Raw genomic sequence first — 21,740 nt, 5'->3', positions numbered from 1 at the left:
GCAAGGATGGAGGCAATCACTGAGTGCTAAAAACCATGCACAATAATTAGGTGCAAGCATGTGATAAACTGCAGAATTTTGTGGCCCAGAATGAGGTGGGAGGGGCTTCCAGAAGTTCCTAGGTGAGCTGGGTACCAGGGAGGCTTCTGGGAGCCAGTGCAATGGTGCAGCCCCCTAGGGAGGCTGGTTCCTGTCCACTCTTTGTTCTCACCTTCTTCCCCTGTCAGCCTCCACTCCCTTTCACTCCTGCCTCTTGCGGCTTTTCCCCATTTCTGAACCATGAAAGGCTTGAAAAATCACATGGGTACTAAATGAAACTGCATATGCCTTTACCTGGTGAACCATTGAGATTTTGGGGAGTCTCTGCTTTTAGGCTGATAAAGTAGTTCAGGAAAAAAGCCTACTCTCAAATGCCTTCAGCTCAAAATAATTTTTCTGCCACAGTGGCATAATCTGGACCACTTCAATGGTCAGTTTTATGTTAAGTGTATTTACCACAATTTTTTAAAAAGGTGAAGCACTTTATTTAAGAAAGTGTTTTTAAAAAAGGATACAGGAGCCAGCTTAGACGAGTTCCTATTGACCAACTCTTAGACTTTCAGCATCAAAATACAGAATAATAGTAACAGTGCTAGGGCCCCCAAGGACCGGGCAGACTGGTGCGCCCCCTGCCGGTGAAGCCGAATCGCCGGCCACGGTCCCGCAGGGTCAAGACCGGCCGGGAGCCCACTGAGGCCCCGCCTGCTGGTGGAATAGAGCAGCGCGCAGGCTGAGGGCATCCAGCCGGGCCCCGGGCTGGGAAAAGCGGCACGTTCAAACCCAGCTGCACTTTTGTGCAAACTGGAGAAAGGCACACCTCCTTCCAGACCCTTGGCTGCCCTTCCGCGATGCGAATGGCGCCCCCTGGAGTCTGCAGACATTACAGGCCCACAGTAGGGGCTCTTCAAGGGGAGTAGGGTCCGCATCTTCATTTTGGAAACGCTAAAATCGAGCGCTTGGGGCAGGCTCTGTGAATATTTGTTGACAAATTAGAGGAAGTTCCAGGTAAATGCATTGTAGCATACTTGTTATCTTATAGATATTCAAGTTTGTGGACCAGTTATCTCTGAGCCCCTTCTGTAAAATGGGTATAATAATACCCATCTGGGCTGGAATACTTCTAGCCCAGGTGTGGCACATGGTAGGTGCTCAGTCATAATAGCTAACATTTACTGCACGTAATAACACTAAGAAGTATGAATAATGTTATGATGTAAATATTGCAAATGGTGTAAAATGAGAGTTGAAGAGGTTACGTAACTAATTAGCGAGGTCTCACTGCCAGGGAACCATGGAGCAGAGATGCAAACTCTGGACCACGGGCCTCTGAAAGCATGTTTGAGTACTTCTGGCTGGTCAGGACACACTCTCTTTCACTGGATATGCTTGTTCTTCTGCTCAGATGACCTGAAAAGGTGCCGACTCAGAACCAACCACCTCCACTCCCAGATAAGAGGCAGAACTGTCAGCCAAGGCAGTGATAGGAGTGGATTTGATGTAAAAGAAAAACCACACACAAAAAAGGAAGAGTTGAGACTAATCAGAATGTTCTGACATTCTGAACATGGGGAAGAGGAGTACCGAATCCAAAAAACCCAGCAGGGACGAATGACATCTTAGTCGTGGAACTGACAGCAGATGTGAACAAAACCCTCAGATGTGGGGGACGCTGATTAGAAGATAAGAAGGTTCAAAATAGGACACAGTGATGTGCTCAGGTGAGAACTTCAGCATGCATTTTCTGTTCCTTCAGCTCTATCTGGCAGTAGAGAGTTTCCCAGGTCCGTTTAGGTCTTGGGGGTTTAGCGTGAGGAAATGGCAGCCGCTCTGCTCTGGAAGCTGGGTCATTCGGGGTGGCCTTTCTCTCTGCCTCTCCCTCCGACCCCAGCAGGGAAGTGTTTGTTGGGCTGGTTCATCCCTGGCCGATGGGAAATGGATCTTAAGGGACATCCTTTGGCTCAGTCTCTGATCTTTGGCCCAAACGACCATAGACGGAGTGGCAGGATTGGCTTCACGAAAGCCAGGATGCACTGAGGCTTTGCCCGGACAGTGTGCTGAGTGGTCTTCACGTGGCTTCCCGTGTTAGCTGATTGAATCCTCACAACAACTGCATGAGCCAGGTACTATTATTCCCAATTGAGATATGGGGAACTGAGGTTCAGAGAGGTTAAGTAACTTTCCCAAGATCACCCAGCTAGCAAGCTGCAAAGCCTGGGCTGCCATCCTTACCTGGGAGCTTTGTGCCCCTTAATCACCTCTCTGTCCCGTCTCACTTTGAAGCCCTCTTCAGAGCCATGTTAAAAAAAACACCCGAGAGCTGCTCTTCCCAGAATGGGACAGCAGGGGGCAGTGCAACCAGCCGGCATTTGAAGTTCGGCTGTCCTCCAGGGTAACCAATCTCCAGAGAAAGTGTGTAAGAGATGTTTGGTTTTATCCTCTAAATGGAGAATACATGCATAAAACTATGAAGAGTACCAGTCTGTGATTACAAGCAGAACAGTCTGGGATTCCATGTTTTGTCAAAACCTCTCAGACTCACCTCCCCCAAACCGAAGCCCCGTCTAGGGCAGGGACCGCCTCTGGCGCTTTCATCTCTGTGTTTCGATGTCTGTCATCTAGTCGGTGCTCAACAGACAGTCATGGCACTGAAAGATGACTGGTGGGAGGGAGGGTGTTTCTTCAGGTGGGAACAGTTCAGATGCTTACTGAGGGGATGCTGGTGTCTAGGGATAGCTGGGGGTTTCTGAGGCAGGAAGTGGGTAAGACTGGATCATCAAAAGCCTTCCCCTCCACTCTGGGACCAAAAGTGCTGGCCTAGCCTCCCCGACACTTTCAGGACCCCAGCCCACGACGGTGATGAGCCCTGGCACTGGGCTAAGCGGGTCTGCGCTGGACCACCCATGTGAGTGCAGTTTCCTCATCTGTACCTGGCGAGGTTAAGAACGCCTATGCCAGGGTACATCGAGACTCCATGTTGTCTTGGACTTCAGAGGCAATGAGACAGGCTCGCAGGCCGGCTCTGCCCTTGGTAGCCGTTCCCAGCATCACTCAGGGAGGCCCATGGTGTTGGAGCCTCAGCCTCATCTTCCGTAAGATGGAGGTGGGAACAGGATCAACTGCATGGGGCTGTTGTGAGAATTATGCACCGGCTTGGCCTGGTCCAGAGTAAACCCTCCATCGGTGACAGCTGCTGTTGCTGTTACAGAATGCCTGGGACACGGTCTCTGGCATGTTAGATGAGTACAGGGTAGCTCCTGCTATCACCTGTCTCCCTGAGCACACCTGTTACCTGGGGTGATGCGCTTAGAATAGCATCTGGCACATAGGAAGCACTGAAGCAGCGAAATAAAATCCAGCGGAAGCCAGTGTGAAGGAAGAAGGCCGATTCCTGTCCTAAAAGCACTCCCAGCATTGGGGAGTTTTTGTTCCATTCGCCCCTCCTAAGCCAGGACCAGTGACACCTGGGATACAGCAGCCCAGGGATGGTGTCTGTCCTCAGAAGGATCACTGTGCAGTGGGGGAAACACAAGAAAACAGGATATGAGCAGGGAGGAGGAGGGGGCTCTGGGCAGGTCACCCCCATTTCTCCCTCCCGGACCCAGGTTCTCGCTCCAACCCGACTGTAAACCAACGCCAGATTAAACTTCCCCAAGTGCCACACGGGTGACATGCCTCCTTAGCTTAAAAGCTCCATGCTGTCCAAGTGTGCTGCGTGGTCCATGCTCCTCGCCAGGAGAGGCAGCCCCAGGGGGGCGAGGGCTGGCCCGAGAAACCTGGGGTCTGCTCCACATCCGCTGAGTAACGCCGTGCAAGTTTTCTATGCCTCCCGGCCCCGGCTTTGTCACATCTGCAGCAACAGGCTGGGTCAGGCAAGCCCTGGGTTCCCGCGGCTCCATGATGCTACACTTCCGTCTTCTCAACTTTCACTCCTCATATGAACTTGTTCATCCAAACTGCCCCTTCTTGGTCTCTGGGGTATGGCTCTTGTTCCTTGCTCTCCAGACTTTGCCCCATCCTCTTCATCCACCCCCCGAGAGGGCCTTCCTAGGCTCCTCCCCACCCTAGGCTGGGGCCAGCCCCACCTGTCCTCTCCAGTCCATGCTGCTTTCCTGCGTATCACACCTGCAAGGACAATTTTTGCTTGGCCCACAGGCACTGCAAATACAGGCTCCAAACCAACCTCCTCAATGCTGATCACTCCCCGTATCTACCTCTCCTGCTTCAGGGAAACACTGTTGGTTCAAGCCAGAAGCCAGGGCTGTCCGTGTGGCCCCTCCTCCTTCCTCCTCCTCCCTCCTTCCCAGTCCCTTCAACCTTCACTTGCGCCTCCCCAGTATCCACGGAAGCCGTCCACTCCTGTCTCGCCCAGTTGACAGCACCTTGGTTGGGGCTTCCCCACTTCTCACCCAGGTGGCCTCCTGGCTGGTCTCTTGGGGCTTCGAACCATCCCCTCTGCAGCCCCCAGAGTGATCTAAGTTACATATCTGACACATCACTCCCTGCCTACACACCTTAAGTGGAAAAGAAATATTCCCTGCTCTGGTTTTGTTTCATCTGACAGTGCTTGAGGACTCACCAAGTGCCAGGAGTCCTGCTGACCTTCCAAGGTCAGTTCATATCCTATAACCCATTTCATTCATTCACTCATTCATTTATTCAGTATACTAAAAGCCATGGGCTATGCCAGGTGTTTTACCGACATAATTTAATCTTAACAACAATGTTCTCCAGTAGCAACTATTCTAATTCCCACTTTGCAAAAGAGAAAGCCGAGGTCCAGGGAGGAAATTGCTCAAGATCATACTTGGATTTGTGTTTAAGAGAACACAAGTCCCCAGGAGCAGAAGTCTAGCAGCTGTGACCCATTCCCTGCCGAGGGTAAAGGTTTACGGAGAAAGCAGAGCCCAAGGGGTAACAGAACCCGCCCCCCCCACCCCGCCACTGCCATGCAGGGCCAGGCTGCCCAGTGTGTGACACTGAGACCACTGAGGGGAGCCTCAGACCCTCCCCCCTTAATCCAGGACCAGGACCGAAACAGTGAGAAGGAAAGGAGGTTAAGGAGGACAGCTTTCCTTCAGCCCTTGTCCCTCCCTGGTCCCAAACCACATGAGGAGCTGCTCCCTTCCCACATCCTGCAGGGCCCACGATAGCAGTCCCACCTCTGAGTTATCTGGCTCAGAAGGGCACGCACAGAACCAATCCCTCTTCCCCCTCCTGAATTACAGATGGGTAAACTGAGACCTCTCCCAGCACTTCACCCTACAAAAGCCAGGATGAAAACCCAGTTCTCCAAACATTCATCCAGCACCCTCCTGACTCTTCCTCCCGAGAAATCTTTCCCAAGGAGCAGGAAAGGGGCCTTGGTGGTGGAAATGCAGTTGGAACCCACCTGGGTTCATGCCAGCCTGCCACTCACCAGCTGTGTGAGTCCAGCAGGTCACTTCACTTCTGTGTCCTCGTCTGTAAAGTGGATACAGTAACAGCGACCTCACAGTGCTGCTAAGAGCACCAATGAATAATATTGGCTTGGCCAAACAGTTCGTTTGGGTTTTCCGTAAGATGTTACAGAAAAACCCGAACGAGTTGTTTGGCGAACCCAATATAATAGATGCATAAAGCATCTGGAATATAGAAGGTGCTGAGACAACTTTTAAGCCCGACTGTGGGGTCCGCAAAGAATTTATGTGGGGAAAGAAGCCAGCTCTCCTCACCCCCCCCACCCCCAAAGGCAGAATGGAAGAATATTAGAAAACAGATACAGGTAAATGCTATAGGAATTGGGGGAGGGAGAAGCTCCTTTTCCTGTCAGCTGTTTGATAACCCAAACTGGACAAAGGGAAAACAATGTGGCGATCAAATGGGAGGACCGCTGATTTGGGGTATCACTATTTTCCCAGTGACCTCGAACTTGACCTTCCCAAACACAGAGTAACTTGGCCAAAGAACTTTACTGAACTCCCGTTCGTAGGCCTCCCGGGAAGGGCAAAGTAGGGCGGGGCTGGAGAAGGCGGGATAGAGGGCGTCGGCTGACCCTCACCCCTGGCCACACTCACGCGGGGCGGCGCGGACTACAACTCCCGGCATGCCCGGCGCGCGGTACATGCCCGCCTCCAGCCGCCTTGCAGGCAGGATGCAGACGCTGGGAAGAGCGATGAGGATGGAGGCCCGCGAGGCAGCGCCGCCGGCGGGGGCGGGCGGCTGGAGCAAGTGGGTGAGGCTCAACGTGGGGGGCACGGTGTTCCTGACCACCCGGCAAACGCTGTGCCGCGAGCAGAAGTCCTTCCTCAGCCGCCTGTGCCAGGGGGAAGAGCTGCAGTCTGACCGGGTGAGGCCCGCGGGGTGGGCGGCGGTCGGGGATCCTTAGGTCGCCGGAATCTGGTTGTCCAGCCTGGCCCGCCCGCGGGGCTGGAAACCCGGTTGGGTTTATTTCCGAAGAGCTGGAGGCGGGAAGAACTGGCCGGAGGAGGGGAGAAGGAAATGGATCGGAGAGTGAGGGATGTGCCCATTGCCGTGGCAACAGGACAACGCCGGGCTGCGCCCATTTGGAGTTTTTGAGCGCTGATCTGGGCTCCCAACCCAGGAGGCTGATGGATGGGGACTCTCCCCCTCCTTTGGGGCTGTGGGAAGAGACAGACACCTAGGGCATTCTCTTCTGCCCAAACTGGACTCCTGCACCACGGAAGGAGTTACTGAGTCTGCTTTTCCCCGCCTCCCCGCCCTTTGGGGTATGGGTAGCCTTGGAGTACAGGGAGCTGGGTGGAGAAATCCCGGGGTGCCTTCTCAGCTGGGCTTCATCAGGTAGGAGCGCTGGCCTGGGGCACCATTTCTGGGTTCCCATCTCGGCTCTGCTGCAAACCTCCTGCATGACCTTGGGTCAAACCCTATCCTGCTCAGCCTTCTGTCTGTAACCCCAGAGGGCTGGCCTGGCGATGACCTCTAAGGCCCCCTCTCTCCTGTTTCCTGACCCTCTGATGCTGTGACCTTGGGCAAGTCCCCTCACCTGGTGATGTCTCCGTTTCCTCTCTGTAGAGTTGTATTGATGCCTGCTCTGCCTCCCTGCAGGCTGAGGGTATCCAATGAGACAGTGGCTCTTTTGGAAACTTGTAAACATCCCCAGAATGCCAGGGGATCTGGTGGAGACAATGTAGGGCTGGCTTCAGGGAATAACCTCCAAGAAGGACAATCCCTGAGCCCTGCGCTGGGTCAGGTGCCACTCAGACCTCACGGGATGCTCACATGCTCTCCAGTTATGGCAAAGAAGAGGGTGGCTCCGAGAGGCCACATCACTGGCCCAAGGTCACACAGTCAGGAAAAGGCCGGGGCAGGATTTGAACCTAGGTGCATCTGACCCCAAAGCCTTTTTACTCCATCAGGACACTCTGTTCTGGGGAAGAGCAGACACTCCGCCCCCTCCCGCCCTCCCTCTGATCCTTCACTGGGACTGAAGTGAGAGGTCAGGCAGGGGAGCGGGGCTCACTCTTCTCTCACTGCCTGTGCCCCTCACTTTGTAGGATGAGACCGGGGCCTACCTCATCGACCGTGACCCCACCTACTTCGGGCCCATCCTCAACTTCCTCCGGCATGGCAAGCTGGTGCTGGACAAGGACATGGCTGAGGAGGGTGAGTTGGTCCCGGGGAGGCCGGGGCCCATACCCTAGCCCTGCCCTCTGCAGTCTGCCGGGGCCTCCTGTGGAGGCGCAAAGCCATTTCGGCTGTCCTCAGGGGCCATCTGCTTTCTTCCATGTTTCCTGCTTCTTCTCATTCCTGACAGGACTGACTACCAAAGCCTGTGTCCAGGCTGAGCCTAGGGACTATGCCAGGGTGACTGGCCCATGCTTCCACTGGGTGCTGCTGGGGAGGTGACAGAAACACGGAAGCAGAGGATAGAGGGAGCCAGTGAGGCCGGACAGGGATGCCCTTTCCCCTGGCCTTCTGGGAAGCCAGTTGTGGGTGGAGATGGCCATGGGGAGAGGTGTGGCTCTCTTTGTCTGGGTGATGGGGTATCTCAGATGCGTGGTGAGGGCTCACGTGGGTCCGCAGGTGTGTCGAGTGGGTGACTCCTCGCCCAGATCCGGCAGCCCCTGCAGCACAGTTGTGGGTGAAGCAGGGGTGGGCGGAGCCTGCTCTCCAGCAGGGCTTTGGTCCCTCCCAGGCCTGGCTGGCTGAGGCCCTGTACGTGCCCACTTCTGGGCCCAACAGACAGTGGGGAGAAAGACCGGATGCCTGCCTGGGAGAAAGGCTTGTTGGCAGAGCCCCTGCCAGGAGCAAGGGGTGCCAAGTCCACTTTTCCTTAGGGCACAGGGTGTGGCTCTGGGTCACCTGACCCAGCCAGGCCAGTTTGGACATGTCACTTCTCCTTTCTGAGTCTCCACTTGTGTATATAAAGGAGGGGCGGTGATCTACATTAGGGACATGTTCTGGGAAAACCAGATGTCATGAGTCCCGGGGCTTGTACCCTGGAGGTGTCTAGCACAGCCCCTCCCTCCTCACTCGGGCCCACGGTCTTCCCTCCTGACCCCTGTGGGACACAGTGATCTAGAAGCCAGGTGGCTCCCCAGAAGGCCACAGCTTCAAAATCAGAGCCCGCTGTAGGCATCGGCTCTGCGGAGCCCCACAGCTTTCCCGGCAGCCCCTGGGGCAGCAGGTACCATGGGCGTGGCCTGGGCCCAGGAGTAGGTCCCATGGGGAGGGCAGGTAAACACTCCAGCGTCACGGCCAACACCTGTTTACAGGTTCTGGGTCTGTCAAGCCTTAGACAGGGCTAGAGCCCCGATCCGAGGGGCCAGGGGATCCAGGAGGAAACTGACTAGTTGTGTGACACCTGGAAAGTCACTTATCCCTCTGTGCCTCCATGCCTGCATCTGCGGAATGGGGTGACAACAGCACCCACCTTGCTGAGCTGCTGTGAGGATAAAAGGAGCTAATGCAAGTGCGTCACTTAGCACAGTGCCTGGCACTGAGGACCCGTGATGTGGAGTTAGTTGTCTGTCATCTGCAGGGCTCCACGGGGGGCATCCTGGCAGTAAGCACTCGCTCACTGTGTCCTCTGTATTAGGTGAGTGTGGGCGCCAGGGACATCAGACATGGGCCCTGTCCCCGGGGAGCCCAGAGTCCAGTTGTGGAAAGGACAGAAGTGTCTCTGCCCCGCAGGAGCTTAGGGGAGTCCTAAGGCCGAGGGTTGTCCCCTTCACTGGAGAGAGCACTCGCTCAGTCTCTAAGACTCTCAGTCTCCTTAACAGTATGGGGACAATAACGCCTGCTTCCTCCATGACCCTGGGGCTTGTGGTGAGCACGGGAGGGGCTTTGCAAACTGTGAAGTGTAGGGATTGGAGAGATGCACGTGCACAAAGGTTATGCATTTAGGAGGCAGAGGAACCGGAGTGTGAATCCCAGCTCTGCCGAGTGCCAGGCGTGTGGCCTTGCACAGCTGCTGCTTGGCCTGGTCCTCAGTTTCCCTGTTTGTTCAGTGCGGGTGATGAAAGTACCTACTTCTTGTGCAGAGAATTAACTGCAGTGAAGAGTGTGACATACCTGGCACGGTGCCTGGCACTTAGCATGTGCTTCATAAATGGGAACATGTAATCGGGAGCCACCCACACCCCTTCTCACTGTGGCATAGGGTCCAGTCCCAACGGGCCCGCTGCCTCTGGGTAGCCCCAGACTAGAGGGCTGGCAGCCACCCCCGGGTCCTGTGCTCAGCACAGCAGGGATATAGTGCCCCTGAATGGCAGCCTCTCACCCCTACTACAGGGAGTGTGGGACCCAAGGAAGGATGTGTTCCCTCTTGCCTGACCCCAACTCAGAGCCTCATCACCCTTGTGTGACTGGAGCAGGGGGTGCAGGTGGAGGGGACAAGGTGAGAACGGGGCACGGGGGCAGTGGGAGTGACGGGGGTGGGGTGCTGCTCTGTCTGTGCCAGGGGTCCTGGAGGAAGCGGAGTTCTACAACATCGGCCCGCTGATCCGGATCATCAAAGACCGGATGGAGGAGAAGGATTATACCGTCACACAGGTCGGGGGGCTGCAGGGCAGCGGGGCGGCATCCCTGGCCAGGGCAGGGGGTGGCGGGGACGGGGGAGGGGGTCAGGAGGAAGGTTGGGAGAGGCAGAGCCAGTTTTCCTGGGGGAGGCCAAGCTCTCCTATAAGGGGAGGAGTGGCTGTCCAGCTCCCAAACTGTTCAGCAAAGCCCCAGACTGGGAGACGGACTCGGGGTTCTCTCCCTGCCTCGGCTCTGTTTACTGTGTGACCTTGAGCCGATCACACCCCTCTCTGGACCTTGATTTCCTCTTGTGGAATATAGAGGTGCTGAGAACTGCCCACCCTTCCCTTCCTCCCAGGCAAAATGGGGTCACTGTGGAGGTACAGGGGGCCCTGTGGGAGGCAATGTGGGATTATTACATCGTCCACTTCATGGGCTCAGGTGGTCCCCTGGAGGTCACGGCACAAGCTTCTGGAGCTGGTGTTTCTGAGCTTGGACCCTAGGCCTAAGTGGCCAGGCTGTAGGAGGAGCTGGAGAGATTCTCTGCCCACCTTGGGGGAGACGTGGAGGGTGGGAAATGGGTAGTGAGGCACCGTCTCCCAGCCCCAGGAGATTGAAGAGAGGGTGCCCCGCGTCCCCTGGAGGACCTGCCTCAATTAATGCCCCAGGATGTCCCCTAAGCCCCTCCTCCTTTCCCACTTGCATCACCTGTGTTCCAATTCTGGCTCTGCTACTCTTTAGCTGGGTGACCTTGGGCAAGTAACTGACCCTCTCTGAACTTCCATGAACATCCCATAACTCCTAGGGTTTTTGGAGGGATTAAGTGAGAACATGCACGTCGAGTGCCTGGCACATAGTAGGTACTCAGAACATGGCTCCCATCTCCCCTCCCCCACTTCTGTCCTTCTTGGGGGTAGATGGTGGGGGCAGGACAGGTGCTCTTCCCACCCCCGGGGTGCCTGGCATTCCCACAGGTGCCCTCCACGTCCCCCCTCTGCCTGCAGGTCCCACCCAAGCACGTGTACCGCGTGCTGCAGTGCCAGGAGGAGGAGCTCACGCAGATGGTCTCCACCATGTCCGACGGATGGCGCTTCGAGCAGGTGGGCTGGGCCACACCCCCAGGCAAAGCAGGCCCCTCTCTTCCCGCAGCCCCAGCCTTGGGGTGCCCACTGCAGCCCCCACCCGGGGTCTTAAGACAGACTAAACAAGATTCAGAAAGGCCACACTCGGCAGCAGACTGACCAGGAAGGAGAGAGGAGGGAAGCCCCGGTGGCCGCAGGGCAGCTCCTGGGAATCATCTTTAATGGGAGTCCTCCCAGCAACCAGGTAGTGGTCTACACCGTAGTGTGTGAGTCTCTGGCCCCCAAGCGACAGCTCTGGTGCGAGGAGACAAGATCCACATAGGAGAGCGGAGGTCCCCTTGGGGCCACACCTTGTGTAACAATTCCACAGGCATAGATTCCAGGTCCCCGCAAGGGACATGCCCAGTTCCAAGCATTGCCACATTCAGGGCAGCCCAGAGCAGCGGCTTCCCATGAGGTATTTATGGTGACCTGTACTTCCTCCCAGTACCTATGCAGTTTACCAGCAGGAGAGATTTTTATCATAAACGGTGTTGCCCTAGTAATGCAGCTGACATCACACCTCTCTGAGGTTTCCAGAGGATCAGAGCCAACAAGTTAACCCAAGGTCAAATTTGCCCTTAGAGAAGGGGAAGGGTTGGGTTACCCTTTATCCTCACAAGCTCCCTTGCACCTGGAGGTTGAAGAAGGCCAGGCTTCCCAGGATGGCCGGGCAGGATGGAGGAACTAGTCCAGTCCAGGAGCCGGAAGCCTGGATTCATATCTAGACCTGGCCACTGACATGCTGTGTGAACTTGAGCAAGGCGTATCTCTCTGGGCCTCAGTTTCCTAATCTGTGACATGGACCAGTAGTGCTTCCTTTGCAGGAATGTTGTGTAGATTAGAAAGACCATGGATAAAGTCCCTAGCCCAGAGTAGGCCTCTAAACATTGGAGCCAGCTCGCATCCTGTGAATTAATAGAAGCATTTAAGTCTATAGGACCCCTGAGAGGACTCGGGGGTCCCAGATTCAAATCCTGAATTTGAACCCATTCACATTCAGATTCTTCCTGGCTGTGGGACTTCACCACCTCTCCAAACCTCGTCTGCCGGAGGGGCTGAGTTTTCCTCTCTGTCTGTAGGATGAGGGTTCCTGGGGGCCGAACGAGACCCATCGTGTGCAGGACCTTTATCAGTCGGAAGGGGCCCTGCAGGTGTGGTTATTTTAGGGACCCCAGAACAAAGGCGGGGCCACTCTTGAAAGCCTAAGGGAGTCGTTGGCAACTGCATGGGCTCTCAAAGGCTGAGCGGGCATGTCAGGGACCGCTGGCGTAAGGAACGGGCGACCTGTTCTACCTCTGCTTCCAACAGTGAACAGAATATTCTATGAAGCTCCACCAGGTCATGCCAACCCCATCCTGCAGCCTGGTTCTGGGGCTGCCTCAGCCACATCTGGGACAGAGGGAGACAGCCTGCCCGTTACAGGCCTCTGCCTGCTTTTAGGACGTTGCCTGCTAGATATGGGAGAGGAACAGCGGTGCTAACCCTCCTCCTCTAAGGACCAGGTCCAGCCAAGCCACGTCGGGGGGCCTGGCCTGGAATAGCCCAGAGCCCTAGGCGGGGGCGGAGGGGGAGAGGACTCTGACTTTGCGCCAGAGGCGTCCTCCGGAAACCCAGGGATGGGCCTGAATGGGACAGCAAGGTCAGGGCACAGTTGACAAGTGCCGGTGTCTGCCCACCCCGTCCCCTCAACCCCATCCTGTCGTTTTCTCCCCATGCTCCGCCCCTCCAGCTCGTGAGCATCGGCTCCTCCTACAACTACGGCAGCGAGGACCAGGCAGAGTTCCTGTGCGTGGTGTCCAAGGAGCTCTATAGCTCCCCGCACGGACTGAGCTCCGAGTCCAGCCGCAAAACCAAGGTGAGCCCTCTGCCCCAGCCCCTGCCCTGCCCCAACCTCGGCCTCCCTGCCTTTCCTCCCTCCCCTCGCCGCCCTCCACGTAGCCATCCGAGCTTCTTTTTCCCTCCCGCTGCACACGCCTGACCCCCTGCTCACAGCCGATGCCATCCATCCCATGCCACCCACCGTCCTGCCTGCTCACGCCAGTTACCCAGGCCCAGACTTGGGGGACAACGAGATGAGATTATCCCCAGGGCACGGCGAGGGTGGACTTAGATGCCACTTGGATGGTGGTCGCATGGTGGCCACGGGGCAGCGTAGCACAAGGGGGAGTGCACTGGACTAGGGGTCTGGGCGTGGTGTGAGCGCTCTGCGTGACCTTGGACAAGTCCCGCCCCCTCTGGGCACCTTGGTTGTGTTCTCAGAGGAGTGAGAGGGGTGGACCACCAGCTTGCAACTTCTGGGATCCAAAGGGCCCATTTATTTCCCAGGGGCCTGGGCTGGGGCAGGGAAGCCGAACCGTTAATCCTGCCCCTCCCGCAGGCTCCCTCCTAGGACTCAGCGTCAGAGGGGTCTGGAGCCCTTGGGGTCCGGCCCTGTGTTTCCACCCTGGCCTGTGAGGCAGCATCAGCTGGCTGGGGGGAGGGGGCTCATCGGAGGTCCTGCCACCCTGGACGCAGAGCTGGTCGGAAGCCTGAGGGGCCTTTGGTAGGACCAGTGGGGCAGGCAGCTAGGCAGGCTGGGAAGAAGGGAGACCGTTCCTTCTAGGAGCCTGTCCCTATGTGCCGGAGACTTAGGAACTCCGCTTCCCGTCTGGCCGTCTGCCTCCCTGGGCTGTGACTTCCCCTGCCCACCCCAGCCCCATGGGGGCCAGCGGCCGGCGCGGCCTTGCAAGGGTGCAAGGTGAGCTGGCCGCTCCTGCGTCTCTGGGAGAGACCTCAGGACCTGGGGTGCGAGAGCCTGGTGCCGACATCTCAGATCTGCCTGGGCCTCCCCTGGCCTCATTTCTGCTCTGGGTCGGTCCTCCTAAAACGAGGCCTTCCCAGGCAGCCCTCAAGGCTGCCCTGGCCACACACCCACCCCCTTCCTCTGACACCCCTCCCCCAGCCTTGCTCCACGTCCCAGCAGCCAGGCCCACCCGTGAGCATCCTCAGCAGGACCCCACCCTCTGCTGGTTCCCCCAGGCCCCTCGCAGGCTTCCCCGGGGATCCGACAAGATGCCCCGGCTTCTGTGGCTGTAGCACTCCCCTCCCCGGGAGGTGCCCCTCGCCCGTCCCCTTCACGCTGAGATGGGGGCCTGCGGGGACAGCCGCCAGCGGGCCCGGCCCCCTCGTTAGCTCTGCGCTCTTTCTTCCCTGGGTCTGCCGGCTGGTCCACAGCGCGCGGAGGAGCAGCTGGAGGAGCGGCAGCGGCAGGAGGTGGAGGTGGCACAGGTGCAGGTGGAGGTGGAGGCAGATACGCAGCAGAAAGGTGCAGCCAACCCCCGAGGAGAACGATCGCTAATAAAGGCCGTGCCTCCCGCCGGCTCCCCGCCGGAGCCCGCTGCGGAGCCTGGGGTCCCGGGACGGCCGGGGGGCGGGCCCTCCAGGGTTAGCTCAGCCGCGTGCCTGGCGCCTCACCTGCATAACCATCCCTTCTCTCACTTTCTCTTTGCAGCCCAGTCATCTCAGGATCCCGCTAACCTTTCCTCCCTCTCACCACCGCCTCCTCCTCCTCCGCTTCCCGCCGGAGGTCCTGCCTCATCTTCATCCACCTCTTCTTCCTCCTGGATCTCATCTGCACCCTGCCTCTTCCCTCTCTGCCCCTGTCCGGGTTTTCTCTCTGCCTGCTCACACCTCCATCCCGGGGCTGCTGTGGTCCCAGCCTCCTGTGCCCTCCACCCAGGTGCCCCGGCACCACATCCCAGAGCATCCCGCCTGCCGCCTCCCGCACCCCTTCTGCCACCTCCCGCCTCCGGGCCCGGGGCAGAGGGGCACAGCTGCACCTCCTTGGTGCCCGCCGACCCCGCCGGGCACATCTGAGGCCGGGCCACCCTGCTGCAGCGCCTCACCTCCTCACGTTTCCTCCTTGCAGGTTCCCGTCTGCGCCCCCTCAGACCTGAGGCTGCGCTTGCGGTGAGGGCTTCTCCTGGGCCCCTCGCCCACCCCCAGAGCTGCCACGCCTGGTTTGTAGCTTGGCAGAGCTGGAGGCAGGGGCGGAAGCCAGGAGGGTGCTCATCTCTTGTTTTTTTGGACTTGAGCCGAACTTCCGGCTGATTTTCTCCCCTCCCCCAAGTCTCTCAGCCTATCTTGGCCTTGGGGATGAGGCTCTGAGATGAGACAAAAGGGGGAGGAAATTCTTTCCCACCTGCCCAGCAGCATCAGAGCCACACTGGGAAGGAGGGAAGGGAAACGGAAGCCAGGTGCCCTGACCTCATCCCTGCATCACAGCCTCGAGGCACTGGGTTCCCTGTTGCTGCGGGGGTGGGAAGGACAGGCCACACTTGGATTCCCTCGGCCTAGGAGGAGGCACCCGGAGCTGGCTGAGGATTGGGCTGTGGCAGAAGTAGCCCTGGCCGGGTGCCCACAGCCCCCACTCAGTCTTATCTGCCTGCTGTCTGACCTTGGGCAAGTCACTGTCCCTCTCTGGGCCACAGTTGCCTCAAACATGGGGACGGACAGCTGCTCTCTGTGACCTTCTGCCTGAGACAGTGGTGACCAGCCTCTGGGCCCCGGCCCAAGGTGGGGCATGGGGCCCCCGAACGGGCGAGCTGGGTCCTCTCCCCGCTTCCCCTCCTGCTCAGCTCTGAATACACTTTTTCTGGGCCTCAGCCCCCCTCCTTCCTCCCAGAAAGGACCTCGTGACTCACCTGACTCTTTCTCTCTCCCTCTCTCCCCACCCCTCCCTCCCTCCATTCCAATCTCCTCTCCACCCTGCTCCTGGCCCTGCACTACCCCTTCCTCACCGGCCTCACCCTCTCATCCTCCTCCCGGTGTTCTGACCACTCCCCACCCCGTCTCCCTGCCCCCTCTTATTTTCTAGCTGTTACAAGCCAGAGGCACCCGGATGTGAGGCCCCAGATCGCCTCCAGGGACTTGGGGTTCCGTTCTGAAATCCTTTATTTTTGTACCACGGGGTGGGCCCCCAGCCCGAGGCGGAGGAAGAGCTCTCCCTGCTGTCACCTCTGTCTACACCTGCGGGGCTATGATTTACTCCTGCCTCCGGGGGCCGGGTGGGAGCCCACTGGGACCTCGCAAGGCCTGATGTGGGCCCTGGGACCCCTGGGCAGAGCCGCCTGCGGGTGGTCAAAGTGTGGCGCTGTCCAGCTGTGTCTCCCAGGCCCCTACGTCCCCTCCCTCAGGTCCCCCCGCTGCATGGCAGATGCGCTCCCCCCGCAGCCCAGTCACATCACCTCCTTTGGTCTCCCTGTCTGTCACGTGGGTTCACTTCCTGCCCTACCTACCTCAGGTTTGCTGTGATTTTAACGAGAGGAGCAAAGGTCCCCGAAAGCCCTCAGGGGGGGCACGAGGTGCAGACTCGGACCTGCCCGGCCCAGGATGGAGATTGAGGGACTGGTGGGCGATGAAGGGCGTGGCGTTAGCGCTGTTGAAGGAGGGGATGGGTGACTCGGCCTTCACCTTGCCTGCTCCCCGCGCCCCTGCTGTCTGTACTGCCGGCCGCACAGTGCCCTGGCCAGGAGGAAGGGAGGCATCGGTTCAGCAGGGGCAGCGGGGCCACTCAGGAGCTGGTGACAAGGGAAAGGGAGAGTCTGGGGTGGCAGGGGCTGAGCAAGGGGCCCCTCCTGCATTTACGGCCTCCCCAGCTGGATACTTGCTTCCCAGCGGTGTCCAACACCACCGTGTAATAAAACCTGAAGAAACAGCCAGCCCGGCTGTCTCCCTCTCTTTCTCTGGGCCACGTTTGGGGACAGGTGGTGTAGACAGCCCAAAGGTAATGGGGCTTTTTCATAAAGCCCAGGGACCCCGCCCTGTTGTCACTCTCCCGTGCGTGCTGGGGGGGGGCACATCACGGTTGCATCCTCTGTCCCGTGGCCGGACACCGAGGGTACCAGCTCTGCCTTGCTGGGCGAACTTTGGAAAGTACCTTCCCCTCTCTGGGCCTCAGTTTCCTCAATAGTAAAGTGACGAGGTGGACCAGGTGACTTCTAAGGCCCCGCCCCCTGGAGTCACGCAGGTCTCTTCCGGCCTCCAGGCAGACCTAGATTAGCTGGGGTGCTGAGGGCTAGGGAATTGGGCCTCTGGGAATCAGAATACCAGGTCCTCCCAAGCCTGGCTCCCTACGTCCCAATTCCCAGTCTCACCTCGCCATTCAGGTAAGGTGCTCTCCTTTCTGGCTTCACCCTACCACCTCAGCTCCCTCCTAACCTAGCAGGACGTCCCCTCTGCTTCCTGCTGTGATAGCTTCTGGTCACCTCCACCCTCTGCCCCAAGTCCTAGGAAATACAACCCCCAGTCTCCCCTCCATCTTCTCTCAGAGTCTGACGGGACCCCCACCCCGCCTGGCCAGTTCCTTCACCTCCCAGGTCCTACTGAGTGTCTTCCTGGCTCCCCAGCCCCGCCCCCCAGCAGTTGAGCGCTGCCGGGGGACATCTCTGCAAAGCAGTGCTCCCCTTGACCGAAGCCTCCCAGGGGGACCTCACCACTAGCCCTGGGGCCACGTGGCTCTCTGAAGTTGACCTCGCTTTTTGTGTCCAGCTTTGCTTGCAAAAGAGTTACCAGGAGCCTTGTTAAAAGGACAGATTACCCCCTACCCCCTAATTCCTACTAAGGCCATGAATTTGCACTTTAGCAAAGCACCCTCCAGCAGTGTTCTCCCCCTCTGAGATCCCCGAGAGGCCACCCGGGGTAGTCCTGCCCCCACCCCAAATGTGTCCCCCCATAGCGTCTGCTCTATCATCTCCACAGGCAGGACCCAGCGGGCGGAGGGCTCTCCACACATGGATGCAATGGCCGTTCCCTGTCTACCTTTGAAAACCCTCTCGACACTAGGCCCCCTCCAAGGCTCCCCGCTTCCTTCTCCCAGCTAGGCTCCAAGAAAGACTTGTCCGCCCTTGACACCCCCGTTCCTCCCCTCCACCAGGGCCCGGCCCTGTAGACCTCCCTGACCACTCCCACTCAGGCCACAGCCCTGGCTGCTAAGACCCCACCCCCCTCAGTTCCCCTCAGCCTCCTACTCCGGACCCGCACGTCTGCAGTCTGTGTCTCCCCCACCTCCTCAGTTCTCCTCAGCCTCCTACTCCGGACCCGCACGTCTGCAGTCTGTGTCTCCCCTACCTCCTCGTCTTCCCTGGACCACCGTCCTTGCAGGGCAGCTCTAAAATCCCTCCTCCAAACCTCTCTCAAGCTCCGCCTGCCTCCTGGACATCTCCCTCCCAGAAGCGTCCCAAGTTCATGACACCTTCCCAGAGCTTTTCCCTCCCCAGGTGCCCTGGGTGGGAGTGGTCCTGGGTGACTCCTCCCTCACGTCACCCCATCCACTGAGGCACCTGGAGGACAGTAAGGGTCCTTCAACCCTATGTCCATCCTCCTTGCCCTGCTCCATCCAGGATCCATCCTCTTCTCCCTGGAATTCCACAGCGGCCTCCTTACCGGCCTCCCTGCCTCCCACTTCCTCCAGGCTGGTGCCGGTGGTGGTTCTAAAATGGGAATCCATCCTGTGTCAGTCACTTCCCTGCTCTAGAGCCTTCCACGGCTTCCCAGAGCGCCCAGGGTCAATTCATAGCTCCACTCCAAGCGCTTTGCCGTCTAATCTCAGTTTGCCCCTCCCCATGCATTCCTTTTTAGCCCTACCGCCCACCCCACCACCACCCCTGCCAACCTCTGTTCCAACTAAAAACAACTTACTGTTCCCTAACAGGCCACTGACTTTGGGGACTGCTGCCTTTGCACATGCTGTTCCCCTGCCTGGAATGCTCTTCCCCACCTTGGCCACCTTTGAACCCCAAGTCTCCTCCAGGCAGCCTTCCCGAGTTGCAGTCTACCCCAAAGCCCCGTCACCCTGGATCAGCATCCCCACCCCTCCCGAGATGAAGAGCCAAGTTCTGTGCAGCTCTGTGACCCCAGTGCGGCCCTTGGCACGTGGTAGGAGCCTGGAGCTGCTCGCTGAATAAATGACTCAGAGTGCAGAGGCAGTGCCGTGCCAGGGGGGAAGCGGTAGCCTGGGAATCAGGAGATGGGGCTTCCGCTCCAGGCTCCACTCCTGACCCCTCCCTGGTGCGATCATGACACTCTCTGCCCCTCAGCTTCCTTCCAGGCTTCCAGAAGGAGTGCATCACTTGTCCCAGCCCTCACTCTGACCTGAGGAGCACCAAACCATTGCCTTCCTGGGGTTGCTCCCAGGACCTAGGCAGCTGCCCTGGAGGCCGCCGCTGCCCCCACCGACCGCCCCCACCCCTTGGTCTTCTGGACGCTTAGCCAACAGGCTGAGCAGATAACAGGGGCTGCTCAGTCAAAGGCATGAGATTGGTGCCCGGGGCCCCATTCAATCCCCAGAACAGGACCTCGGGTCAGACAGCTTTATTCCACAGGGCAGCTGAGCTCACCTCCAGGTGAGAGTGGGCAGTGAAGGCCCGAGGAACAGGTAGGCGTGGGAGGACCCTGGACCTGGGGCTCCCCACCCTTTGGCCTGCAGTGGCGGCTGGCCCACTTGGCTATCTCCAGGGCTCTGAGGGCCCTTCCTGCGGGGGCACCTTCCTCCCCCACCCCTCAAGTTAGGCCAAGGGCTTCAAAGGCTGGAATCTGCTGTCTCTCCAGCAGCCTCTGCGCTGGGGCGGGGGCAGGCGGGGGGCCCGGCAGCCACATGACTGCTGCTCGACCCTTGCCCACCAAAGTCAGCAGCGGAGGAAGGGGAAGGAGGAGAGAGAATCAGGAGGGGACAGGCTGGATGTGAACCCCCCCAGCCGGTCCTGGTGACCATCCCAGGCCCTCAGGGGAAGTCTTGACCACCAGCTGATGGCCCCGCTCCCTCCTTGTGTCCTCACTGGGGCAGATGTCAGGCAACAGGTTGCGGGAGAGGAGAGACACCACCTCCTGTCCCCACGGGGCCCTGCCACCGGCAGAATACTTGCTCCCCTGCCTGGTGGGCGCCCTGGGCTCTCTGAGTCCAAGAGGTGGGGGCCCTTGCGCTGCGGGGGCAGCTTCTCAAGTCAGCACCTGCTGGATCCAGCCAATCACACCTGTGATGCGGGTGTAGACGCCGAAGTAGTTGGGCCGGCCACAGCCCAGACCCCAGCTAACCAGCCCTGCCAGGAACCAGCGGCCACTGGGCTCCTTGCACACCAGCGGGCCGCCCGAGTCGCCCTGTAAGAGGGGAAGAGACAGGGCCACGTCAGGGTAGAGACATCCCCTTCCAGGCAAGGGTCCCGACTGCTGGGGATGTTCCGAGTGACACGTCCCCTTTGGAAGCCTCTGATAGATGGAGGCGGCCCAAACCAGCCCAGCCTGGCCTCCAGCAGGGCCTGGCTTTCGCGGAAGCGTGGATGTGTGTCCCCGCGCCCTGCCCAGCCCCGCCTGCCTTCTGTGAGCTCTAGTCCTCTCTGCTGCCTCACTTGGGCAAAGCGCCTCGCGGAGGGCAAGGAGCAGAGCTGGGCTTGGGCCTCAGCCCTGCCCCCCGGGGTCTCTTCTGATCTGGGGCCTGCAACCTGGAGCAAGCCTCGCAACCTCCCGAGCCTCAGTTTCCTCATCCATGAAGTGGGGACAGCCAAGTCCACCTTGCCGTGAGGCTGCAGCAGGCCCCGGGTGACGAGAGCAGCGCCCTCTCTCCCCGATCGGGCCCACCCCGCAGGAGTCACCTGGCAGGCATCCTTCTTGCCCCTGCGGTAGCCGGCGCACAGCATGCGGGGGGTCACCTGGTAGCGGTAGGCCTCGCTGCACAAGTCCTGCGGGATCAGCTGCACGTCCACCTTCTGCAGACCGTGGCTGGTGGGGCCTGGCCGGCGGTGTCGGGGGCAGAGGTGAGAAGATCTGAGGTGCCCGGGGCCCCCACTCTTCCCGTGGCTCCTCCTCTTGCATCTCAGGAGCCCCCTTCCTCGCTCCTGCTCTGCCCACCCTCCCATCCCCGCCCTCCACGTCTCCATCACTCTGTCTGACTCCTTCTCCGAGAAGCTCATGGTGACAGACCCCACCCCGACCCTGCCCAGGGCCTATCTGGACTAGGGTCCTCCTGAGGTCCTCCCCCCGCCACCCCTCCTGCTTGAGGCTTCTTGGCTGCCTCCCCTCCGCTCTCTGACAGCCCTGGGAGATTTTTCCAGAACACACATCTCACCCCTTCGCTCCCCCCTAAAACTCGTCAGCGTCTCCCCACTGTCCAGCCAGCACTTCTCCCGAGGAGCTTCAATCAACACTGTGCCTAGTTCCACCCGGAGATCCGGTCTGTTCGGCTGGGCTGGGCCCAGACATCTGTGCTTTTTCTCAAAGCCCTGATGCTTCGAGCAGGTCAGGAGGAGGACTCCTGGCTCCGGATCCGCACCCAGATTCACCGGCTCCCCTCTGGTGCTGGGTGTCCTCAGGGCTCCCTGGGTTGCCACCTGTGTTCTTATCAGAAATGCCTTTCCCCTTCGCTGGGACACTGCTGACCTATCCTCCAAGCCTGAGCTCAGCCCGCCCTTCCTCTGGGCTGCCACTGCCCCCCGTACCTCCCCATCCGTGTCAGCTCCCCAAAGCCTGTTTCCTGTTTGTCTTTATATTCCCTTTGTCCAACTCGATGCCTGGCATATAGCAGGTGCTCATAAATGTGTCATTGAATGAACGAATGAGGAAGTGGACCCA

General features: G+C 59.0%; 2 protein-coding genes and 1 long non-coding RNA gene across 17 annotated transcripts in view; 1 reads left to right on the top strand and 2 right to left on the bottom strand.

Annotated features, from left to right (window-relative positions):
* Positions 1–5,968: 5,968 nt before the first annotated feature.
* Positions 5,969–15,249, bottom strand: LOC132528737 (uncharacterized). The gene is made up of 2 exons (XR_009543279.1): positions 15,026–15,249; positions 5,969–6,492 (listed from the first exon to the last, which is right to left on the bottom strand). It is a non-coding gene; the product is annotated as an uncharacterized LOC132528737 (long non-coding RNA).
* Positions 6,149–21,469, top strand: KCTD17 (potassium channel tetramerization domain containing 17). 11 transcript variants are annotated; one of them, XM_060164783.1, is made up of 9 exons: positions 6,149–6,364; positions 7,551–7,659; positions 9,959–10,050; positions 11,022–11,117; positions 12,871–12,996; positions 14,355–14,445; positions 14,632–14,706; positions 15,049–15,139; positions 15,997–19,099. In XM_060164783.1, exons 1-9 carry the CDS (start codon positions 6,170–6,172, stop codon positions 16,064–16,066), a joined length of 945 nt encoding a protein of 314 aa, XP_060020766.1. In that variant the 5' UTR covers positions 6,149–6,169; the 3' UTR covers positions 16,067–19,099. The 11 variants fall into 11 exon arrangements, with proteins under 11 accessions (XP_060020766.1, XP_060020761.1, XP_060020762.1 ...); XM_060164778.1 differs by lacking the exons at positions 14,632–14,706; positions 15,049–15,139; positions 15,997–19,099 and adding an exon at positions 20,758–20,921; XM_060164779.1 differs by lacking the exons at positions 14,632–14,706; positions 15,049–15,139 and having other exon boundaries at positions 18,832–19,099.
* TMPRSS6 (transmembrane serine protease 6) overlaps positions 19,437–21,740 on the bottom strand; it is a 37,917-nt gene continuing 35,613 nt past the window's right edge. For 2 of the 5 annotated variants that reach the window (XM_060164770.1, XM_060164769.1), the window contains exons 17-18: positions 20,765–20,901; positions 19,437–20,273 (exon numbers count right to left, since the gene is read on the bottom strand). In XM_060164770.1, coding sequence (XP_060020753.1) covers positions 20,115–20,273; positions 20,765–20,901 — 296 coding nt within the window. In that variant the 3' untranslated portion in view covers positions 19,437–20,114. The remainder of the gene's footprint in view (positions 20,274–20,764; positions 20,902–21,740) is intronic. The other 3 variants (XM_060164771.1, XM_060164772.1, XR_009543278.1) reach the window with 3 other exon arrangements.

This window comes from Lagenorhynchus albirostris, chromosome 11, assembly GCF_949774975.1.
Source record: "Lagenorhynchus albirostris chromosome 11, mLagAlb1.1, whole genome shotgun sequence".
Classification (NCBI taxonomy): domain Eukaryota; kingdom Metazoa; phylum Chordata; class Mammalia; order Artiodactyla; family Delphinidae; genus Lagenorhynchus; species Lagenorhynchus albirostris.
Note: the sequence above shows the minus strand (reverse complement) of the source record. Positions and strands in the feature narration are given on the sequence as shown.

Bases quoted from the DNA above. Each gene is read 5' to 3' on its own strand.
- KCTD17 (XM_060164773.1), top strand. From the start codon at position 6,170: ATGCAGACGCTGGGAAGAGCGATGAGGATGGAGGCCCGCGAGGCAGCG. The intron at 6,365-7,550 runs GTGAGGCCCGCG...CTCACTTTGTAG, and splicing joins AAGAGCTGCAGTCTGACCGG to GATGAGACCGGGGCCTACCT. The intron at 12,997-14,354 runs GTGAGCCCTCTG...GCTGGTCCACAG, and splicing joins AGTCCAGCCGCAAAACCAAG to CGCGCGGAGGAGCAGCTGGA.